Source organism: Natrix helvetica (genome assembly GCF_964273705.1).
Source record: "Natrix helvetica genome assembly, chromosome: 1".
NCBI classification, from domain to species: Eukaryota; Metazoa; Chordata; class Lepidosauria; order Squamata; family Natricidae; genus Natrix; species Natrix helvetica.
Window position 1 is genome coordinate 258,233,491 of NC_138548.1, and position 25,498 is coordinate 258,258,988.

The 25,498-nt window shown below is 36.8% G+C and overlaps 1 protein-coding gene across 8 annotated transcripts in view; it reads left to right on the forward strand.

Annotated features, from left to right (window-relative positions):
• BRD4 (bromodomain containing 4) overlaps positions 1-25,498 on the forward strand; it is a 104,234-nt gene that overhangs the window by 56,128 nt on the left and 22,608 nt on the right. For all 8 annotated transcript variants that reach the window (XM_081970186.1, XM_081970190.1, XM_081970188.1 and 5 more), the window contains 10 exons: positions 3,993-4,311; positions 7,439-7,576; positions 9,417-9,552; positions 10,168-10,442; positions 12,479-12,841; positions 15,283-15,411; positions 16,077-16,286; positions 17,566-17,765; positions 19,762-20,063; positions 21,675-21,785. In XM_081970186.1, the coding sequence (XP_081826312.1) occupies positions 3,993-4,311; positions 7,439-7,576; positions 9,417-9,552; positions 10,168-10,442; positions 12,479-12,841; positions 15,283-15,411; positions 16,077-16,286; positions 17,566-17,765; positions 19,762-20,063; positions 21,675-21,785 (2,183 nt within the window). The remainder of the gene's footprint in view (positions 1-3,992; positions 4,312-7,438; positions 7,577-9,416; positions 9,553-10,167; positions 10,443-12,478; positions 12,842-15,282; positions 15,412-16,076; positions 16,287-17,565; positions 17,766-19,761; positions 20,064-21,674; positions 21,786-25,498) is intronic.

Genomic DNA, 25,498 nt, shown 5'->3' on the forward strand with positions numbered 1-25,498 from the left:
CTGTTTTTGTCAGATTGGTCTATTTTTTCCTCTTGCATGAAGACAGATGCAAAGAATGAATTAAGCAGTTCTACTTTCTCCCTGCTGTGGTCATTTCCTTTCTTACTTTTTTCTTGTTTTTTACAAGTTGAAAGAAACTATTATTAGACATTTGTTGCAAGTCTTACTTTGTTCTGACCCTTAGTTTTTCCTGGCTTTCTCCTGGCTTTCTGCCTATTTGTTGGTATTCTGCCTTAGTTATGTGCCCCTCTCTCCATTTTTTGTACTTATCCTTTTTGACTTTCAGTTTATAGGGTGTTGTTGATGCCACCACGCTGGTTTTTTCTTGACTCTTTTATTTTTTCAGGAGTATTTTGTTGGACTGGGCTTTTATAATCCCATTTTTCAGAATCTCCCAAGCCTTTTCATTTATTTTCTCCTTTAAGATTTTCATTCATGGAATCCTTCCCATTCCTAAATTCATTGAAATCGGCTCTCTTAAAGTCTAAACACTAGTTTGATTTTGTTTTATTGCTTATTATTTTATTGCTTTATTGTTAAGGCCCAACAGTATACTGAAACATTTAAAGTGGTATCTGTAAATTGTAGCTAGCAGACACAGAATTATGAACTGTGAACTTGAATGTCCTTGGTAATGTTTTCTATTGCTTTGGCACCCTCTCCTGGGTGTCTTCTATACTGCAGTGCTTTGTAAGAAGAGTATTCACTGCAATTTCTTATAGTACAGAATATTGTTTTGGGATGCAAGACTAAAGCATAGGAAAGAGAAAAAAAATCACTTTCCATAAACTGCTAACAAATTTAAGTTCATGATTTTAGCATTTCAGAATTCCCCCCCCCCCCAGCTTTTAAAACATGACCAATTAGGACTCATAACAAAATAATGAATAAAATGACTAATGAATAAAAATCAATATACTAGTCATACCAGTAATGCATCTCTAAAAGCAATGTTCTGAAAAGTATGTTTGTATAATATGTTTAAATGTATTAACATCTATTCTTAAGTAGCATAGATTATTGAGATTATACAAATAAAATACTCGAATTCTATCAATGTTTATTTTAGGATGGCAATATTACAAGCATTGAATTGTTTAGTTTTCTCATTGAAAGTTGAGTATAACATTTTTTAAAAACCCATGCACCTCTTATCAAAGTATTCCAAAGGTGCTTTTTCAAGAGGCAACTGAACTTTCTGGTTTTTCTTTGAAAACATTTAGCTTTTCATCCAAGAAGCTTCTTCAACTCTGACTGGATGGTGGGGAACAGAATGATTTATACTCCTTGCAGACAGCTGGTCATTTACATTCTTTTTAGAGAGTCATTAAGGCCACAAGGAGGTTTATCTGTGTCCTCAGGGTCACCTGAATGATGCAAATGAGTGTGGAGCATTCTTGGAACTGTTGAATGGACTGTGTTTTAGACTGGAGACAGCTGATGTCATTATCCCTCCCCCTATATTGAGAGAGGGTTGTTCAGTTTTGACATATATGGCCTCTTTGACCCCTGTTTCAAACCAGCGGCCCCATTTTTTAAAATGCAGATGGACTGCTGAATCTAGTCCTGATGGGTTTCTTTTTCTATGTTGTGCCATGCATTTATGAATAAAACTTCATACTGAATTGCAGATCACTATAGTTTTGTTTTCTAAAAATGTATTTTAGATATATGTGAAATTTAGGATGAGCGACACAGTGGCCTAGAGGTGAAGATGTCGCCTCATACTCAGGAGGCTGAGAGTTCAATCCTAGGCAGCAACAGATGTTTTTCTATCAGGGAATAAAGAGTAAATATCTGCTGCGAACTCTGCGTAGGTGTCAAGAAGGGCATCCAGGCAGTAAGCGCTCAGCTCTTTTCAGTCACCCTGACTCCACTGTTAAAAGGGATTAGAGCAGCGGTTCTCAACCTGTGGGTCACGACCCCTTTGGGGGTCAAACAACCCTTTCACAGAGGTTGCCTAAGAAAAGATATATTTTTGATGGTCTTAGGAACCGAGACACCTGCATGCCAGTGTTTGGAGCCAGGGGAGTGGCAGCAGCGGGTGCTGCCTTGCGAAAGGGTGGGGCTACCTGACAGGAGCGGCGGCGCGAGGACAACTGGCGCCCAGCCAATTGCGACACAAGAGGCACCGGTGGGCGGATCGGATGGCTGTGCTTGATGAGGGGGAGAATGGAGTGCCTGAGCGCCGGCGAGGCAGCGCCCTGAGACGTGGCCAGGCTGAGTTCGGTGTCCCAGCAGTGAGGGGAGGGGACGCCGGGAAGAAGGAGCCGAGAACCGAAGCGGGAAGGATGGCAACGATGTCCCTTCCGCCTCCTCAGAGACTCATAAGTTCACGCGAGCACTCTGCAGCAGCTGGCTCCAGATGTTCAGCTTTTCCCTTTTCTGTAAAAACTTCTGTCCTTCCCGCGATATCTATGAATGAATGAGTGGTTGGAAAACTTGGCAGCGAGAAGATTCTAGGAGTTTAGGAGCGGAGGGGGGAAAAGGTAGCCATCACAAAATATCTTCAGCAGCTGCTTTGAAAAAAAATAAAGCACTACATCTTTTTAGTTTTAAGTTTTAAGCTTCCATGTTTAGAATAGAATGGAATGAAATAGGAAAATGGAATGGAATGAGAATGGGAATAGGAAAATGGAATGGGAATAGGAATAAAATAGGAATAGGATAGGATAGAATAGAATGAAATAGGAATAGAATGAAATAGAAATGTTTATTGGTGAAGTGTGATAAGACACACAAGGAATTTGTCTCCAGTGCACCAAATCACAGTGTACATATAAACAGCAAGAATAGGTCATAGGTCATAATAATAGTTACAATCCTTAGTTACAAACAACAATTGATAAAGAACCAGTAGGATAAGATGAAAAATAGGAGGGGATATCCAACCTAGTACTGTATTTCTTTTTGACCCATTTTTTTTCTGTCTGTTTTTTTCCATTTTATTTTTATTTTGTTACCAACTGAAATGTTTCATGGACTTTTTGTAACAAGGTTAGAGGTTATATTATATTATATATATTATTTTCATTAGCAAACAATTTCACAATATATAATTACATATTCTTTTTGTGATTAATCACTATGCTTTAATTTGTAATAATGAAAATACATCCTGCATATCAGATAATTTACATTACAATTCATAACAGTAGCAAAATTACAGTTTTGAAGTAGCAAGGAAAATAATTTTATGGTTGGGGGTCATCACAACATGAGGAACTGTATTAAAGGGTCACAGCATTGGGAAGGTTGAGAACCACTGGATTAGAGGGATGTAAAATGAATAAATGTGGAATTTAGGATAGCCGCAACACAACTGATGTCTCTGCTTTTTTTTTCAAAGTATATTTATTATTCTACTATTAAAATAATATTTTCAGTTTGGTAAATTATTAAAAAGAATCTTAGGTTCAGGTATGTTTCTGAAAGGGACACTGGGAAAAAAGGGCAAGAATGAAGGTTAAGGATATACTAATATTTCTAGATAAAACAGTCAAGATTTAACTTTTAAATGTACCTTTATAAGTGTTAGACCATCAGCCATCTGCTTAATATTCCCATATTCTTTAGAAGAAAAATGAATGCATATTGGCTTGCTCTGGTTTTCTTTTTATTGAAAACCAGAACACTTTTCTATATTAATATTTTTTGTGATGAGTTCTAAGTGATATAGTACTTAACATCCTTGAGATGTTTTAGTGATTGACTTCACCTTGGTTCAAAATTGCACTCAGCCATATTATTGCTTAGTATTAGAGCCTGTGTTTCTGACAACTGTCAGCCACTCATCAATTTTCCCTTATTTCCCCAAGCAAAGGTGATTAAAGCCATATTTTCTTTATTCCTATCTACCTTTGTTTTCTCTGCTACCATTGTTTATTTTGTGTGCTTTTTATATTGTTCATTGTTTAAAATGTATTAATAATTTGTAACATTGGGAGTTGGGCAGCATATACAATTAATTAATTTATGAATTTGCTTTGCAGAGTGACTGGTACAGAATGCAATGGGATCGATAGCATGTCTTCAGAGAGTGGCCCTGGGACAAGACTGAGAAATTTGTCAGTAATGGGGGATGGACTAGAAGCTACACAAATGTCTACAACACAGGCACAGACCCAACCCCAACAAGGCAATCCTTCATCCATTAACCCATCTCCACCTGAGACCTCAAATCCTAGTAAACCCAAGCGCATGACCAACCAACTACAGTACCTACTCAAAGTGGTGCTCAGGACACTATGGAAACATCAGTTTTCATGGCCTTTCCAGCAGCCTGTGGATGCTGTCAAGCTAAACCTCCCTGTAAGTACACCTAACATGAGGAAAGAAAATTTAAACGTAAGTGAATTTAAAAAAAAACATTTGTGGACAGCAAACAAAGAATGGGTTTGTTTTGGAGATATAACAACCACAAACTATAAATATGCTGTTTTATGAGGATGAAAAAGAAAATATGTGTTACTTTTTCTTCAGAGTTCCTGATAAATTGGAAACCATCAAAAACATGCTGTGGGCTACTTTTTAAAAATATGAATATGAAGCAAAAGAGGATCATAGTAAAATAAGGATAGTAATATGCATAGATTATATTAGTTGCCATAGTAGGTACAGGAATATGCAATTCCTCAGTTCTTCGACCAAGTCTGTCTAATTTAGAAACATAATTTCTTGAGTAGAAGTTATATCATTCTACACTCTGAATAAACAGTGTTAAATAAATATTTATTATAAGCACAATATTGTCTTAACAGAAAGATGTGTAAAGTGTATTTAAAGTCATAGTAACAGCCATATATGATTTGTATTCTCCAACTAGAAATCTGTTTCTATTATGACTTGACGGGACATGACCATTCTTTTTCCTGTCCTGCTCAAGCTGTGATCTTACTAAAGATTACTGCAGAGGGAAAAATGCATTTGATTTAGTCATTGTCCAATTCTAGACAAATGAACAGTTTTTGAATGGGAATACAGGTAATCCTTATTTAGCAATTGCAATTGGGGCCAAGAACACAAATTGTTAAGTGAAGCATTTGCTAAGTGAAAAATCATGACTGCAACTATGCTTATGATCTTACTCAGGCCAATACGCATTAATTGATTAATGGTAGACATGTGATCAAAAGAGATGGTGAAAAAGTTGTAAATGAGGACATTGGTTGGAGAATTACTTTTTCATCACCATAGTAACTGATGTCCAGGCAATCACTAAGCAAGGACTACCTGCTTTTTACTTGGAAAAGGGTTCATTTATGTGTTTTTGAAGTTTTGGAAAAGATACCTTCCCTACTTTTCTTTGCTTCTTTATCTTTCTTAAATTAGTGAATTAAAGTTATGTATATACATATATACACATACACCCTAAGGCTTCTTGGCCTTCATTTGTATTTGAGAGTATAATTGCCTGGAGTAAATCTTATAGTACAGATATTGCTTATTACTTTGTTTTGTTTGTGGAAGTATTCTAACCTAAAAGTTACAGAACTTGTCTATAACTTGATTATGGTAAAGTTGCATTAAGTGAACTCAAAAGAAAAATAGATACAGTAAGGTAGTAGTAAGAAAAAAAATTGACCTATTGTTATGAACTGCCAATAGGCATGATAATAATCAGCATATTCAATTATTGGTTTAGGAAAATAGCTGAAAATTTTTGGCCACGCCCAGTCTAGTCAGTATAATTAAAATTCTGGTTTGATGGCTTTTTAGGTACAGATTCCATACTTTGTCTAAGTAGGACTATGGATGAACAAGATATAGGCAGTTGTTGCCTAACAACCATTTGCTCAGTGATTGTTCACAATTACAGTGACACTGACTGAAGGCATTTAGAGCAGTGCCAGAAATTACAGCCATTGCAGGCCCCCAAGATCACCTGATTGTGATCTGAGCCCTTGGCAACCTATTCACACTTACCCATGTTTCCCCGAAAATAAGACCCGGTCTTATATTGGGGGGGGTCCAAAATAAGCACCAGAGCTTATTTTCAGGGATGCCTTAATTTTTTTCCCTCATATATGGGGAGGCCCACTTCTGCTTGCTCGTGGCCTCTATGGGCCAAGAGGCCACACGGCGTGCCAGTGCTGCTACCACAAGATGGGGATGTGGCGCTGCCCCATCTGAGAGCCCTGCAGCCAAGCCATCCTTGCAGCAGTGGCTCCAGCAGCTCTATCCAGCAAAACCCCCGCATGGCCGCCGACCCACTGCTGCTTGCGGCTGCAATGAGCAGGCAAGCCAAGAGATGGTGGGATGGAGTGGGCAGCCAACCACAGGAGACTCATCTTCACATCTCTTGGCTTGCCTGCGGCCCACATGGTGCATTGGGATCACCTGCCTTCCCCTCCCCCACCTCTGCCTTCATCTGCTGCTTGGACAGGTAATCAACTCATTTCTATGCAGGCTGTGGCTGCTGTTGGACTATGTCGGCCTCTGCACCCTCGCTGCCTCTGGTGCTGGCCACACACACCCCACCCCAAGGCTGATGATGATCTTCACTATGGTTTATTTTTTGAGTAGGGCTTAAAAAATCAGGCTAGGGTTTATTTTCAGGGTAGGTCTTATTTTCGGGAAAATATGGTACAATAAGTTCCAAGCACCTCACAAATATGATCTCCATTTGTGATTTTCTCTCCATCTTCCCCAAGGGACACTACCAGAGAATGTCAGAAGCTGCTGCCACTTGCCTAAAGGATTTCCTTTGGTTTATATTGATACTGGTTGATTATGTGATGTAGTTGACTGTGTGTTTAGCTTCAGACAGTGCTAAAAATGTTTTAAAATTAAAATTGACTCCCCCTCAATTACAATAATTGTCAGGATGATTGAATGAATGTGCACAACTCACTAAATCCTTTCTTCACCCAGTTAAATGCAACAGTGGCTAGATTAATGTAATTTACACCATAAACCTTCATTATTAAACACATGTTTTATTTACATGGCATGCTATATCTATAAACAAGAGAATTCCCTCTTGTCTTTCCAGACTGGTTGCAAATACCCCATGCTACAAGCACTGTGTACCAAAATCCTGCTTGAATATTGAGATGGATCTTTTTCAGCCAACCTCTTTGAGAGTGAAAAGGCTGCCTGCTTGAGGGTTTCCGTGTTCCTCTAGCATACAACTTTTGTGCTTTGTCATTTTTAACAACACAGGAGATCACTTAACAACTACAAGTTGGAGTGCTGAGATTGCAATTATTGAATGAAGCAGTCACATTGTTATTTGTTAATAACCGTTTCACTCAATGACCAGAGATTTTGGTCTCAAATTATGTTTGTAAATTGAGGACTAACTGCTTGCTTCTCAGTCATGAAATAATTTGTATCAACAACTCATAATAGATATGAAAAATGTTTTAAATTTTGTTTTTTGAAAATATGTTGCCACTTCAAGGAATTTTTATTGGCCATATTTATTTTCCCATAGGATTATTACAAAATTATTAAAACTCCTATGGACATGGGAACAATAAGGAAACGTTTGGAGAATAACTACTACTGGAATGCTCAAGAATGTATCCAGGACTTCAATACAATGTTTACAAATTGTTACATCTATAATAAGGTTAGTTTTCTCATAAATTGGACTTTCAAATGATGTATCATCTATGTATTTCCAATTTGAGATGTCAGTTTTTTAGTTTGTACATATGTATTTATTAAATTTAAATTTTAAATAAATTTATTAAATTAAAGGAGCTGAAGTTGGTGCGTGCTGCTCCTCTTTCTCCCCCCATTTTCTCTAGCAGCAATCATGTGACCTATATTGGACTAATAGTGTGTGACTGGCTCATCATCACATAAATAAATAAATAATTGAGTTTTGTGGTTAAGAATGGACTTAAATCTGGGTATGCTAGTTGCTCTTTTCCTTCTTTCCTTCCTTAGTAAAATGGTGTATTTATTTCAGTTGTGGACAGTTTTCTCTCTCCATTCCCCCCCCGCCTCACTCACTCAAAAGGCGATAGTGTCAAAGGGATGACCTGTTGGACTGAAATGAGAAAAGTTATGTTTTCTGTCTAACAACCTTGAATGTACCACCTCTATTGAGAGCAGGTTACAGGAAGGAAACAGATTGTTCTTGCCTGATATTTGAAACAGTCTCTTCCAAAGGAGGTCTGAAATTGGTGACAGATGCATGAATGTAACAAAAGGTTCTTATGTAACCCCTGGGTAACAGGTTACACACTTCTTAGTTTACATAAATACAATTTATTTTAAAATTCAAACTTTAGACAAAACCTAAGAATTCCACACTTATCAATGCTACTTTGCTTAAGAGTTTCACTAGCCATGACTTCTGTTACTTTACATGTGCAGTTTATTATTGTAAGCATTTTTAAAACAATAGTTTTCCTTAATACAAATCTTAAATATTTTAAATAAACCTTTCAAGAGTATAATATTAATATGCTATACTGATGAAAAATAGAAAATAATGCTTCCAAATTTTGATTTCACACTGTTTCCTTGAAAGAGCCAATTACAACTGCATATTTTACATGGTAAAATGGTAGAATGATGGTAGAATGAAAATGGTTTGAAATTTTTCGTGATTGCTGAATCATTATTTTGTTATATTTAAAATGCTATGTTCCTGAGCATTACATTAGGAAAGCTATCAGTCAGGGGCATCGGTTTTCCTTGTAAGTGGGGATGATCATCCAGAAGACCATAGTTTTCTCCTTGCAAAAATTAATATAAAGAAAGAGTGACATATAACCAAGAAACAAAGAATTTGTAGAGTTGCCAGTTTAAAAAAAGGGTCAGATCCAGGTTTTTCCAAATTTTTCATGAATCTGTCCACCACAGTTTTTCATATTTAGAGATAATAAGTATATAATGGGAAAAGGTGCTTTGAAGTCTCCTAAATTTCTATCCAGAACACTGTTACATTTTACAACAACAACAAAAAGCCTTTGTAAATTAGTTGTGCAGGATATCTGTCTCTCACTTGGTCACACACAAAATATATCTCTTTTAGTAATTGTAACCATGAAAATAGAGTAAATGTATAATTCTGTATGTTGAATGGTCCTCTATGGTTGATAGCTAAAATGATTGCAGTTTTTTATCTGTTAATGACAAAAGACATAAATGAAAAAATCAAAATATATACAGCTTAAGATGCAATGCATAAAACAGCAACATAGTAAAACTTTACTCACTTAATGCAGAGGACATATGAATTAAGCAACAACTGCATCACACTGTGAGTTCTAAGTTACTTACAAAGATCACATGCAGATTACATTGTAACCTCTATATTTCATGCTATATTTCTACAATGTCATGTAATGGCAAAAATATGGCTGGTCTGTCTTCAGATTGATGACTCCTAATATGTGTGATTATTTTTATATATTTATTTATTTGTTTGTTTGTTTGTTTGTTTGTTTGTTCAGCCAGGGGATGATATTGTTTTGATGGCAGAAGCTCTAGAAAAACTCTTCCTACAAAAAATCTCTGAAATGACCCAGGAAGAAACAGAAATCGTTGTAGTCCAAACAAAAGGGAGAGGACGTGGTAGAAAGGAAACAGGTATAGATATTTAATTTGCTGCATTCTGTACTTTCAGTTTTTGTACTTTGTTTGAACTAGCAAATGCTATTATGTGTATGTATGTTTGTAATTGTACTTGAAAAATAATCTTTCAGATAAAAGATAGTTTTGTACATTGTACTCAGTTGTAATACAATTTGTTTGGTTTTGACTTAATGTGTAGTGTGAATCCAAGCATTGTGGGTATAAACTGCTCTGCATGTGTGAATCCAGCCAATTATATTTTATATTGTATAAGTCATGTTCAAGTAACCCATAGATTAGTGCAGATTAGTGCAGCCTGAAAGCTGACTCATTATTAAATCTAGGGAAACGGTATATATTTCCAGAAAGTAAAGCTTTACCCTGACAGTTTAGTTTGAAAGTTGCGAAATGGGCATAATTAACAAAAATTGAATGGAGAAAGGAAAAAAGGAAGAATACGATGGATGGTCTATCTTTAATGGAATAAAGTCTATTAGTATGTAGTCATTGAGAAATGGTGTTGTAATTCAAATACAAATATGAGTTCTCAGACGAAAAAGTCTGTAATGAAAAAAAATGAAATGTTAATTTGTATTTTTAGAGACTTGATATACATTGACTCTCTTACAGTGACATCAAAGCCAGGAGCAGCAGCGGTACAGAATGCAACTCAAGCATCATCCCCACCACAGACGCAGGCTCCACCCCAAAATTCTCAGCCGGTGCAAACAACTCATTCCTTTCCCTCTCTAGCCCCTGACCTAATTGTTCAGACACCAGTAATGACAGTGGTGCCACCCCAGCCTCCTGCAGCACTGCCTCCTCCCCTCCCACCTTCAGCCTCAGCTCCTCAGCCCTCTCAGACACACACCCCGATTATCCCAACATCTGCACAACCCATGAAGGTGCGTACATTAGAACTCCTCTTCTATTAATTGTTCACCTAATGGAAAAACTTGCCGTAAGTCATACAAAACCGTGCTCAGGTACTTTATAGCTTTCCTTAAGACTGCTTCATTAAATTCTTAACTTTTATTCTTCTGTTTTTGAAGGTTAGGAAGCAGGAATATGTTATGACACTGCAATGCTCTATTTCTGCATGGCTCCCAATAACTGGCACAGTTTGTATGCTGTCAAGAAATTCAATTTTTAAATGTTGCTCAAAGAAAATCTTAAATGAAAATGTTAACTCAGCAAGACATTTATTATTTTAGGGACTCTTAACACCAAGGGTTTATTAAGATTAATTATTATTGCAGAAACCCTTGGACAAGAAACCCTAGCTTATAAAATTATAAGATTCACTGTTATAACTTCTAGGCAGATAAGAAAAAGTGTTGAAATTATGTGTAGTTGCTGCTTCCCTGAAAATAAGACCTCCCCGGATAATAAACCCAATCGGGCTATTGAGCGCATGCGCTAAAATAAACCCTCCCCTGAAAATAAGCCCTCCCTGAAAATATTGCAACACAGCAGCAGCCACGAGGTGACCACACTTGCCGCATCCTCCACCTCAAAGATAATAAGACCAAGCACTTATTGGGGGGCGGGGGGGTTCAAAAAGAAAATAAGACCTTGTCTTATTTTCAGGGAAACATGGTAGATAAAATTGAATTATGTGGATGAATAATGTGTTCCTTATTAGGGTATGAACATTTAAATGTGTAGGGTAGAAGGATCACCAAATTTATTTGGCTGAAGTTAAAATAGCCTTTATTCTTAAATCTGAAGTTTTTCTATAGTACATTTTTGTTCAGAGAGTCATTGCAAACATCCAATTTTAACCTTGAAATAAAGTCATATAGCACTGATATAATAGATATGTAAAACATTTCAATTTTGGAATTCCACTCCTATTTACACGTTTTAAATTATTTGTCTTCTGTGGAATATAGAAAATCTGTGAAAAATCTACTTTGAATAGTAGAATGATCATGAAATATTGTATTTTTCAGAGTATAAGACGCACCTTTTTTCCTCAAAAAAGAGGCTGAAAATCTGGGTGCGTCTTATACACTGAATACAGCATTTTTGGCCTTCTGAAACCCCGCCCCTTCACCAAAATGGCTGTGCCTTTAGGAGGCTTCCAGAGTGCTCCTGGGGGCTGGGGAGAGCAAAAATGAGCGAAAAACAGGCTGGTTTTTGCCCCCAATCCTCAGGAGCACTTTACAAGCCTCCTAAAGGCTACGCATGCCCTTTTTTTGACAAAAAAAAGGGGCCCGTTTTATTGAAGTCTGCAAAGGGCAAAATCTTTTTTTTTAAATTTGCCTCTTCAAAATCTTGGTGCGTTTTATATTCTGAAAATACGGTAACTATTCCAAGTTCTTCCCTCAGCAAGATTTCCTATTGGTCTTTGCTTTCTTTACCAGGGGAAGGAATCTTTTTATTCATTGAGATGCATAATAATGATGATGATGATAATGATAATAATCATCATCATCATCATCCCTGAAATAATAATAACACAAACAACAATAATATAAAAGTAATAGCAGCAAAAAAAATTGAAAATATTCTGAATTTCTTAAACTATTAAGTGAAGTCATGACACAGATTTTTTATCAAATTCAGCTTCACTACAAGTTCCATGCCAGATTTTCTGATTGTTTTCTGTTCCTTATATGGTATTTTAGATACTTATACATGATGTCTGGTTATTTTCATATATATGGAGTGTTTGCTTAGTTATGAGAATTCCATGGTACATTCATTTATTTTATTTATTTTAATAGGCTTATATGCCGCTACAATTGTCAACTGATTCCAAGCGGCTTACATTCCCACCATGCATAAACAAGGTTAAGATAACAAAAGTAATCAACAATTAAAAATATAGATAATAACATATTCCTATGCCAAGGAATCATAACCTCATGTACACGTATACATTGTGGCAAATAAAGAACAGAAGGCTACATAGAATGTCTGTTTGCTTTGGTAGACAAAAAAGGGAGTGAAGAGGAAAGCAGACACTACAACTCCTACTACAATAGACCCAGTTCATGAATCATCATCATTGCCAGCTGAACCCAAGTCTGTCAAGACAGGTCCACGAAGGGAAAGCCGACCTGTGAAACCTCCAAAGAAGGATGTTCCAGATTCTCAGCAACATGTCATAGAAAAAAGTAACAATAGCAAAGTGTCAGAGCAATTAAAGTATTGTGGTGGCATCATAAAGGAGATGTTTGCTAAGAAACATGCTGCATATGCATGGCCCTTCTACAAACCTGTGGATGTGGACGCTCTTGGACTCCATGATTATCGTGATATCATTAAGCATCCCATGGACCTGAGTACAATTAAAGTAAGCGTGGGTGTCTTTTTTCAACTCTCATGTGGTATAAATACATATGTTAAAAATATGGTTGTCCCAACTAACTAAAGAAATTCAGGGAAAAGAAGAATCAGAATTCTACCAGATATGGGATAAATGGTATAGGTTGTTGGAGGAAAGAAACAAGAATCAATGAAGGAATATAACAAAACTCAAAAATAATAGTTATGAGTAAAATATGAAAGTTTAGAATGGTGAAACCCAAATGAAATACAATTGAATGGAAAATAATATAAGGTGAGCGCTATCGATTGATAATTGCTACTAGAAAGAACAGGAAGCTCCTGTTTGTATTGCATTGTGTAAATGTATTGTACGTCTAAGTTTTGTGTGTGTGTATTTTACATGTTAATAAAATTGGGGAAAAAATGGTTGTCCCAAAGGTCCTTTTTTCAAAAGACAATGAGACTTTCTTGGTTTTTTCTTTGAAAATGTTTCATTTCTCATCCAAGAAGCTTCTTTACTTCATTTGAGGAAGTTTCTTCAGTTCATTGAAGAAATGTTTTCAAAGAAAAAAAAATCAAAGTCCAGTTTCCTTTTGGAAATAAATATTTGGATCTACTCTGTTACAGTACCAAATAGAGCAAGTCTATACAACATCCATGGATCTCTTACACCCTGAAAAGTAGCCTTCTCTGTGGCCCACCATAAATCTACTTCTGCCAAATGTTGCTAATGTCAAAAAGGAACACTGTTGTGGTCCTGAAGTTCTTTGGTTGAGAGCCTCCAGACTTCATTGACACTGTCAGCTCCATCACTGTTGCCAAGCTACTAGCTGCCAAACAACTGGTCTGTGTGCATCTGGTCTTTGTGGCAATTGTTTTTAATTATCAATATGGCCCTTTCCCCTCTGAATTGTGCAAGCCTGAAACAGAGTATCAATATATGTGGCAATGCTTACCCTGTCTTTTCTGCATCTTCCTTGCCTTATATAATAGGTTGGCTTTAGTCGTACTTCTAATTCAATTCAATTTGATTTAATTTATAGAGGCTAATATAAAACAAAAACCCTTTTAGGCAGATTTAAAACATTGACAGAAGGTAGAAATCTAACATACAAGTTTGACAATATATTTGCAGAGTATTTTATTCTTTCTTTTGCAGAAGTAGTAAGAGTCATTTCCTCACAGGAATTCTCTTTTATCCTTATAGCAATGTTTCCCAAACCTGAGTAAATTACCCCAAATTGGGTAAATATGGTTTATAGACATTATTTCTCATCAAAAACACTTTAGGATTATTTAGTAAATAATTAGTCATGTACCTAATGTTTTGAGACAATAGTGGTAAATCAGGGATCAACTGTTAAGAAAGCAGTTGCACAGATTGTAACATTCTATGTTAGAATTATTGTTAAAGCAATATTTCTCATTTCAAATACAAGATTTGTTTTTGGTGTAGATGTGGAAATGTGAGATGGATGTACTTGGGAAATATTGCTATAGGTTGAGAATTTATGAACAACTCCTATATTAATGAAAGCTGCCTTCATAGTGAATCACTTTGTGCTGGTAACTCCCCTAAGTCAAGCTTGTGGTCTTGGTGATCATATAGTTTTATTTCTCCTGAATGAATGTCATATGTACTTTACATATCCTTGCTGTAGACAAAATAATTTTGACAACAAGTAGTTTAAATGAAACCTACTGTTTATCCCAATCCATTTCCTGTTTAGAAGTTTCTTTGTTGCTAGAAAGAACTAAGAACCACTTTTGATTGAGCAATAAATATCTTTTCCCTATTTTGATCTAGATTTATGGGAGAACTACACTGTTTGGATTTATTCACCAAGCCTGCTTAAGGGGAAAAAAGCATGGCATAGCACAATATTTAAATCTGCCTTGATTTGTCTTCTAAAGTTGTCATTTTATAGTCACTGACGTTGAGAGTTTTTTATCTATAGGGTAGGTTTCCTGTATTCTCTGCTGTATGCATTCTGGAGTATGGATTATAATTCCCTGGTTTATTGTAATGGAATTTAAGAGAAAAAATAAGAGAAACAAAATGTCTGGCTAAAAAAGTGCCCATTTTATATTAGTTTATTGTTCACGTTCTGTTCTTACAAAATAAAGCAATTCGAAAAGTGGAGCTAATTTCCATCTTTTTACTATTCTACCAGGGTAGATACTTCTGTTTCTTTGTACTCTTATGGAGTATACAAACTAAAACAGAAAACCCAACGGGATTATCAACAAAAGAGATACCCTGTCATTTTTTAAATATTATTTGGTTTGAAAATAATATTATTTTTATATACATTCAGAAAACATGCAGAGTATTTCTATAGAGAATTGATAATCTTATCTCTGAAATGCCAAAATATTTTGCTCTATTTATAGGAAATAATACCCATGGTATTTTAAAATGATTTAAAATTTATTTATAATTAAAGTTCTTTGTTTAATCTTCAGTCGAAATTGGAGAACCGGGATTACAGAGATGCTCAGGAATTTTCAGCTGATGTCCGATTGATGTTTTCCAATTGTTACAAATATAACCCTCCAGATCATGAGGTAGTGGCCATGGCACGGAAACTACAGGTAACTTAAAATTCATTTGAAACCACGTCCTACTTTAAATGCATAAATGTATAATTTTTAATAAGTCATAGAATAATTTTCAGAGTAATTTACAAATGTTTTATATTTTTGGGAATTTCAATTCTTTTTGTTACTCAATCTTTAAAATATGTATCCCAAATGTCAGAGGTAAAGGCCTTTGTACCTTACTTTGATGTTTACTGATTCCCCTCTTCAAACACCAATGAAATGTAGGAGCAAAACACTCATATACTTTGGCCTAATTTTTTAATAGGAATAGTCATGAAAAAATTAAACTTGTGTCAACATTAATAAGCATGTTTAATATCCAAACAACACTTCTGGAATCCTTGAAATCCCATCCTCAATCATGTTATTATGTTGCTGATCATGCCTCTTGCATTCCGCAGTGGCCAAATGAATAGGATAACACCTTTCACCTATTCTTACAAATAATGGGACCTCAAGATTAAGTTGATTTTGATCAGAAAGTGTCTAGGTTGATAAACTGCAGGGGGGTATTCAGGATAAGAACAAATCAGAGCATTTTTCTGAATTAATTCTGTTTGAAGATACCAATATTTTGGTGTGTGCCACAAGAAAACTTCTTCAGAATAATGCTATTGTTACAAGCATAGCATTCATATGCCCATGTATTTTGCCAGGATGTCTTTGAAATGCGGTTTGCTAAAATGCCAGATGAACCTGAAGAACCTGTGATTCCGGCTTCATCTCCAGTAGTAGTGCAGCCACAACCCAAAGTGCCCCCACCATCATCCAGTGACAGCAGCAGTGATAGTTCTTCTGATAGTGACAGTTCATCAGATGATTCTGAAGAAGAACGAGCTCAGCGGCTAGCAGAGCTCCAGGAACAGGTAAAACGTTTGTGTATCCTGCTTTTGATTCTGACTGTATCCTCTTTTTTACAGTTACTTCCGTAATTCTAGTTTTTAGATGGAGATCAGGTTTTGCTTGGTTTCCTCCATACCCACTACACATGTTCTAGCCCAGTGGTCCCCAATCTTTTGGGCACCACGGATGGTTCCATGGAGAAAGGTTTTTCCATGGACCTGGGGGATGGACATTGTTTTTTGTGCTGTCGGCATCCTGCAGATGGGGCTTCGCTTGTTTGTGCAGCCCAGTTTCTGGCATGATGCAGACCAGTGCCGGTCCACAGATCAGGGGCTGGCGACCCCTGTTCTAGCCCACATCTTCCAGTTTTTAATATTTCACTACATACATAAATAACAAGAGGAGTTGGTTGGGCCTGTGCCTGAGTCTTTTTTTATCTATCCTATCTTGATTGGGTAAGGGAAGAAATTCCAAGACAGAAGCTCACCAGATAGTATTAGACTAGCAGAAGCTTATTTATTGCCTGTGCTGGGGATATAGTAGCCACTAGGCTCTCCTTTCAACATTTAAAATGCTAGGGAAAACTTTCAGTATCATAACCCACTCAGTACTACAGAAAAAGATAAAGATGCCCTTAAGCCGAGCTGAAGTCACTAGTGATCATACGGATATGTACATTTTGTTTTCTTGGCAGCAATACAATTTCTGCCATCCAATCTATCATAGAAGCTTGACTCTGTTGCTTCCAGTCCCAGGAAAGGCCAGCAAATTACTGCCATTTGATCATTAAGCAGCATTATTGATAGCTGTTTGAATATATTCCTGCTCATATGTGCTGTTTTGCACTTTTTCTTCTTTCTCTCACATGTCTGTATGTATGCACATGCACAAACGGAGGTGTGCATTCTTGGAAAATGATTTGGAAAAAGAACCTTTGGTCTTATATGAACACAGCACCTGCTTCATTTAAAGCAGGCCATTTTTTCAGGTTTTTGACTGGAAAAAATGGCACTGCTTTAAAGTATGGACATATTGAAATTTGTGCAACACTTGAAGGTGTGGAAACTTTGTAGGCTTGCATAGAAACCTGGAAACACTTTGGCTGCTTGGTGTGGGTCCAAATCAACTGCAGGTCATTTTTGAAGCATGCACAGGATTAAGGAACATATAGCTCAGATGTTTGTGGAAAAGCAATTAGTTGCACACTAAAGTGAGTGTGGGGTCATCACAGCATAGGACAGGGGATAAAACAATATTTTTTTAAAAAACAAAATTGTATTGATCTGTGTGTCTGCTCCTTAGCTTAAAGCAGTGCATGAACAGTTGGCTGCCCTGTCACAGCCACAACAGAATAAACCAAAGAAAAAAGAGAAAGACAAGAAAGAAAAGAAAAAAGAGAAGCACAAAAAGAAAGAAGAAGTAGAAGAAAATAAAAAAAATAAAGCCAAGGACCCACCAACTAAGAAGGTTAAGAAGAATAATGGCAATAGCAATAGCTCAAGGTCAGTTCCCTCTTTATATCCATGTATATGCTAATCTGTAGGGTGGTGGTTTTTTTTTACAGTTTTATGTATAGTATGAGGCCGTATGGGCAAAATCGGCCCTACAGGCAAACCGGAAATTCAGGAACAGACTTCCGGTTTGTCCTTAGTGACATTTTAGCGAAAAACAACCCTACAGATAAACTGAAAGTCACAGTTCCCAAACTTCTGGGTTGCCCATAGGGCTGTTTTTCGCCCTCCGGAGATTTCAGAGGGCCTCCAGGGGGGTGGGGGAGGCTGTTTTCGCCCTCCCCAGGCTCCTAGAAAGCCTCTGGGGCGTTGGGAGGGCGAAAAAACCGCACCAAAAGCGGGAGGGGGAGCGCTGGTCAAGCGTGCATCTGCGCTGGGTCGAGCACGCATGCGTGGTGGGTCATACCCATAGCATTATGGGTGTGGGCATGCCCGTGCACGACGCCCCCCTGCACTTTCCCCCTTTTGGCACGGGATCCAAAAAAGGTTAGCCATCACTGGTCTATTGCATACCTTTGGGAATTACAATCTCAGTGTTAGTTTTACCTCAGCAATACCACTTTTTGAAAGTTGTAGTCTGGAAGGTTTATCCATGAGTGTTTCATTCATTTTAAAGAGGTTCAAGGGACAACCCCTATTGAATGGGGTTACCCTATTAGGGAATTCCCTATAAGTAGGGAATATTCTTCTGCCTGTTTAATAAATAGAAATACATGCAGGAAAATTATTGTTGTTCCTTTCTATCCAGCCATCCACCTCCTAATTCAGTGCTTGAACATCACAACACAAAAAACAGGTTTTACATTGGCTTTACAAACAAATTTAAAACTAGATACTATAAGTGTAAATTATTCTCCTGTGATTATATTATTGGATAAATATGGCAGCACTTACCTTGAGAATAATTTTGATCCTACTAGGAATACATTTCTAGTGATGAAACAGTTGGATCATGTTTTTCAGGCTGAAGTATTTCTATTATTTTAACCTTCATAATGTATAACAAAATGCAGGGTATTGCATAAGAAGCAGGTATTCTGTTTTAATTCAGGTAGCTCTATTCACTTTTTGTGCTTCTAGAAAATGGAACTCATATTAAAGATTTTACATTTAAAGGTGCTGTAGCATCTCACCAAAGCTGTGTAGATGAGACCAGTATTTTTAAATTGTATGTCTGTTAAATAGTTAGAGTTGCCAGAGGTTTTTAGAAGGAAATTGTAGGAGATGACCAGGCTGGGCTCAAGGACAGGGTCAAATTTAATAACAAAATAACAGAGTTGGAAGGGACCTTAGAGGTTTTCTAGTCCAACCCTCTGCTGAAGCAGGAGACCCGGCCTATACTATCTCAGATATTTGTCCCGTATCTTCTTATGAACATCCAGTGTTGGAGCACCCAGAATGTCTGGAGGCAAGTTGTTCCACTGATTATTTGTTATCACTGTCAGGAAATTCCATCAGTTTGGAGTCACTACGTTTCCACAAGAGACCCAAAGTTCAGTGTGTCCCCACTCCATGAATTCAGTTGGCTTTTATGTAGTGCCAATTTGCCTTGATCGTTAGTCATTTGACCCTGCCCTTGGGCTCAGCCTAGTCATCTATACAGGAATTTCAAAAAAGAACCTTCTGAATCTGCAGTTTGAAATATAAAAGTGAGCACAATCCTTACAACTTCAGTTCAGCTACTTCAAAGTCTTTTCTGATCCTCTTAAGTATATCTGTGTCAATGCTCAGAAGATATTTAAATATGGATTGCCTCCTATATGATTTGCATTGCTGTTATAATTGCTTATGAAGGGCTACCTAATAATTTTTGAAAGTTAAACTTTGGATTTTAAAGCTACAGCTCATTGAAAAAGACATTACCGTGGCTCTGCAAATGTAGAACATCATGCTAATAAATTTAAATGCATTCTAGAATAACATCTTTGTATGAAACTAGGGAATCATTTTGTTCCATATAATAATGTATTATAATTGTTCTTTAAAGTAATAAGAAGGAGCCTGTGACTGTGAAGAATACCAAGCCGCCTCCGGTTTATGAGTCTGAGGAGGAGGAGAAATGTAAGCCAATGTCTTATGAAGAAAAAAGACAATTGAGCCTGGACATTAACAAGCTCCCTGGTGAAAAATTAGGCCGGGTTGTCCATATCATCCAATCAAGAGAACCCTCGCTCAAAAACTCCAATCCTGATGAGATTGAAATTGACTTTGAAACATTAAAGGCATCCACTTTGCGGGAGCTGGAGCGATATGTAACATCTTGTTTACGGAAAAAAAGGAAACCTCAAGGTATTTTTCAAGTTCAGAATAGTTGTTTCAAATGTCAGCCGCGTATACTAAATCACTTTCTATGGTGCAGAGATAGAAAACATACTAATATTGGAGCATGCTAAACTTTATGCAAGAGTCGTTCATTTTGAAATTGTACCCTTTCCAGCAATTAATACATTATTTTTTTCCAGAACAGTAAACAGTAGTTTTTGACATATAACAGGTTGTTGTTACAACAGCCTCGGAAAGGTCACTTTATGATCTGAAAAACACTTCTGGCTATTGTAAGATGTGCACCCTCACATGATCACATGACTGAACTCTGGGTGCTTTGCAACCTGTTCACATTTATGACAGATTGCCAAGTGCCCTGCAATCAGGTGATTATCATTTGCAATCTTCCCTCCTGTCTTCTCCAGAAAGTCAATAGGAAACCAGCAGGGAAGATTGCAAGTTACCATCAACTGCTGAGACAACTAGTCTCTTGGAGTATGACTGGAAAGTACTGCCTGCCAAATGGAGTTCACTCCCTCTGCCAGTTTGTGGAAACATTGCTCAGAATTTGAAGATCTGATCCCATTTCGGCAGCCTGGCAAAGGAGTTCCTTTCCACGCACGGTGGATTGCACAGCCCCTCTGCTGAGCTGCAGAAATGGTGCTCGGATCTTGAAGATCCGAGCATCCATTTCTGCAGCTTGGCAGAAGGGTCCTCTTCTGCACATGGAAGAGTGTTGGAAAACTAGCAAATGCCATTGTTCTAAAGACTAGAAATATTTTTTTAATCTTTCCCCATAATACTTTGGAAGCCCCTTCTCCAAACTGTGTGGTTTGGAGGAGAAACTTTCCAGCAATGGCAAAAATGAAGCCTGCTGCAGAAAAGATCCAAGGTAAGTGGACCCGGGTATGGTGAGGGGGGGGGGGACAGTCCTGGGCTTCCTGGACATGGTGGGATGGGGAGAGGATCTGGACTTCCCAGGCATACCAGGGCAGAGAGAGGGTCCTTGCCCCAGTTCTCCATTTAATGACTTGTGCAATCAGTTGATGACCAGAACTGGGAGAGCTAGATTTCAAAATAGTAAGAGCATGAAAATGCTACATTATTTGAGAATTTCAAACTCCTGTTCCCTTATTTTCTAAAGCAGAAGATAGCAAACTGAATTGTTCTTATGCTTTCAAGAAAATAGAAGCATTAGAACATATTTTCTGTTCTTCTGAATCAGTGTTTCCTTAACCTAATTAAAACATACCAATTTGTACAAATCTTTTATGTGAAAAATAGTTCTCTGCGTGATATTCAAAGAGCATCTATGTTCTGACAGACTACATTTGCCAGTGGGATGAATTCTTCTGTTTTTACTTGCTCCCCAATCTAGAGGGCCCCCAATCTTTCAGTTATAGGATACTATGAGGGAGGGTCTCATAGTGACCTATATCTGAAAGATTAGGGGCCCTCTAGATAGGGGAGCAAGTAAAAAGAAGAGCTATTGGGGTAGGGGGAGATAAGCAAGATAAAGTCCCACTGTATGAGCAGATACTGAAACATCTGATATTTAATAGGAATATTTTGCGGCACAAGAATAGATTCTGGATTATTGTCTGATCCAATGACAATGCTATTACCTTGTTGCAGCAGAGAAAGTGGATGTAATTGCTGGTTCCTCTAAAATGAAGGGATTCTCCTCTTCAGAATCTGAGAGCACCAGTGAGTCCAGCTCCTCCGACAGTGAAGATTCAGAAACAGGTTAGATGCAGATTATTTAAAGACTCAGTTCCATACCTGTTTCCTGTATAAATAAATGTATTTTTAGTACTGGCTTGGTCTTTTAATTTTTAATTTTGGTATTTGTATTTAAAGTAATATGTATGTATATGTATGTGGAATCTTCCAGTTTGGATCAAATAATATGTTGAACAAGTGCCATATAATTGATATGAACTACATTATACATTGTAATTAATTTAATCTGACAGAACCTTTTTATAATTTATGCCAATACAGTTTTATATGTAATGAATTAAATTCACAAGCTAAGAGAAAACAATGATTTATCGCCTAAAATCACACTTTTTGTACAGAACATCAAACTAGTTTTAAAGAAAAAACAAATAGATAAATGCCTGCATATGTGTGTATGTAAGAAAAATAATGTAGAGAAAATAAGATTTTTGAGGAAAATAAGCGAAGCAGGGCAATTATATTTGTATTGCCAGATAGAATCTTTATATTAACTTATATTAGCTATGAGAGGTTTTACCAGTTTTGCATAATTCAAAATACAAACATTGTTTGTAAAATAACATTAGGATTATACTTGTATGTGTTATTTTCTTTTTAAATTGAAAGTTTGATATTTGCATAATTCAAAACATACATGGTTATTTAATCCTCTCAGAGGCAACAGTTTTTACAATTTAATGAACAAGTATTTCCAATACATAAAATTTTGTACAGTTAATTTTGTAGATGTTTGGCATTTACAGCATTTTAAAGTATTGGCCAATTCAAAGAATAGTTTTATCCATTGAGCTACTATTCCAAATGTGATTGTGCCTTCAAGTCCATTTTTGACTCCTGGTGACTATCTGCACAAGTCTCTGCAGTTCTCTTGGCAATGTTCAGAAGTGTCCTACCATTGCTTCTTTCCAGTGCTGAGTAAGAGTGACTGGCCCCAAGGTTATTGAGTTAGCTTCATGCCTAAGGTGGGACTAGAACTCAAAAGACTCCCAGTTTCTAGCATGGTGCCTTAAACATTATACCAAACTAGTTTTCTGAATAGACATATTTAATTGAGTCTGAATTTTTAAAATGGAAGGCTGTTCAAACAACCATTTTTCCCCTTTACCTCTTTTTCATTGCCTGAACCTTCTCCAGAAAGTTGAGGAATTGGCTGCTTTCCAGCACAATATACACTATGTCAGAATAAAACAGCTGCATGAAAGGAAATAGATCTAAAATTAGTGGAATTAATAAATGGAATTTTGCTGTACAGTATGCCCAATTTTTACTTAAAAAATAATAGGTTTAATATATTGGGATTTCACGTAAAAACAAGCAGCTTTATTTCTTTTTATTTATATTGCTTGTAAAAAGGCTTCTGTTGGTGTTGGTTCGTAAAAGGGAAAGGGAAATAATACAAATAGACTTTTTAAAATTATGTTGGCTGAAGTGATAGGGAATTTACAAAGGCTTTTTTTGTTTTAAAATTAATTCCAGATATAGATACCCTGTTTCCCTGAAAATAAGCCCTCCCTGAAAATATTGCAACACAGCAACAGCCATGAGGTGACCACGCTCGCCACCTCCTGCACCTCAAAAATAATAAGACTTCCCTGAAAATAAAGCCAAGTGCTTATTTTGGGGATCAAAAGAAAATAAGACCCTGTCTTATTTTCGGGAAAACATGGTATCATTTCATGTTTCCTTTCTTCTTCAAGCTACCATATATTTCAAAAACAGGTTCTTTAGAATCACAATTCTGCAATGAAGCTTTCTGTGTAGAGGAGTATAACAATATTATGTGCTGCTTTTATTAATAGTGCTGACTTTGATTATATTTCTGCACTAAACCTCCGTTTATAAATTTTGAAGACATCTTGATTGAAACCATGATACTAGACAAAGATTACCAGCTTTTGACTAGATCTGAGACACAAATCCTTACATACAGATGAAACTCGATAAATTAGAATATTGTGCAAAAGTTCATTTATTTCAGTAATGCAACTTAAAAGGTGAAACTAATATATGAGATAAGACTCATTACATGCAAAGCAAGATAGTTCAAGCCGTGATTTGTCATAATTGTGATGATTATGGCGTACAGCTAACGAAAACCCCAAATCCACCATCTCAGAAAATTAGAATATTACATGCAATCAATAAAACAAGGATTGTACATAGAACAATATCGGACCTCTGAAAAGTATAAGCATGCATATGGACTCAGTACTTGGTTTGGGCCCCTTTTTCAGCAATTACTGCCTCAATGCGGCGTGGCAATGGAAGCTATCAGCCTGTGGCACTGCTGAGGTGTTATGGAAAGTCCTCTTTTCTGATGAGAGCAACTTTTGCCAAAAGCACCAAAACCTGGCTCAATGACCGTGGGATTACTGTGCTTGATTGGCCTCTCCATTCTTCTTCCATACTCTGGGTCCTTGGTTTCCAAATGAGATGCAAAAGTTGCTCTCATCAGAAAAGAGGACTTTGGACCACTGAGCAACAAGACTTTGGACCACTGTGCTTCATTAAGACCAGGGTCAACGCAGCCGTCTACCAGGAGATTTTGGAGCACTTTATACTTCCTTCCGCAGACGAGCTTTATGGGGATGCTGACTTCATTTTCCAGCTGCCCACACTGCCAAAAGCACCAAAACCTGGTTCAATGACCGTGGGATTACTGTGCTTGATTGGCCAGCAAACTCACCTGACCTGAGCCTCATAGAGAATCTATGGGGCATTGCCAAGAGAAAGATGAATGACATGAGACCGAACAATGCAGAAGAGCTGAAGGCCGCTATTGAAGCATCTTGGTCTTCCATAACACCTCAGCAGTGCCACAGGCTGAAACTTCCATGCCATGCCGCATTGAGGCAGTAATTGTTGCAAAAAGGGCCCAAATCAAGTACTGAGTACATATGCATGCTTATACTTTTCAGAGGTCCAATATTGTTCTATGTAAAATCCTTGTTTTATTGATTGCATGTAATATTCTAATTTTCTGAGATGGTGGATTTGGGGTTTTCATCACAATTATGACAAATCACAGCTTGAACTATCTTGCTTTGCATGTAATGAGTCTTATCTCATATATTAATTTCACCTTTTAAGTTGCATTACTGAAATAAATGAACTTTTGCACAATATTCCAATTTTTCGAGTTTCAGTAGTCTAATAGACTGGTGTAATGAAAAATCTCATTTTAATTTTGTCTTCCTTCAAAAACAAGGTTATTTTTCATCAGCAGCACAGAAGATAGCTCTGATGATGTTCCTTGCTTTTTCCTTTAGTATTCATTTTTATCTTAGGGTTTTGTTGTTGTTGTTGTTTAGAAAAAGATGAAAGGGAGGGCTTGCTCTTTATTATCAGACCTTAAAAGCCTTGTTAGCAATTGAATTTATTCATTTATTTCATAAATGACTTGACTGTTGACTTACCTTGTTCATGTCATTCCTTAAGGGCATTTTTATAGTATCTCCTAATAGGTTTTTATTGTTTTTTACCAATGTGAAATGGTATTTTTATACTTATTTTTAATTATTGGCTTGACATGCTTGTTTATTAGATGGTTTAGCATGGATTGTATTTTGTTAAAGTGTCTTAAAGAGGTTTATTCTAGAAGTGGAATATAAAGAAGCTAGTAGTATTTACCAGGCAGATAGCAGCTTAAATAAATTTTTGTGCCACCTTGAGTATCTTAGCTGATAATATTGGTCTTTTCTCAGTATTGGTTTTTA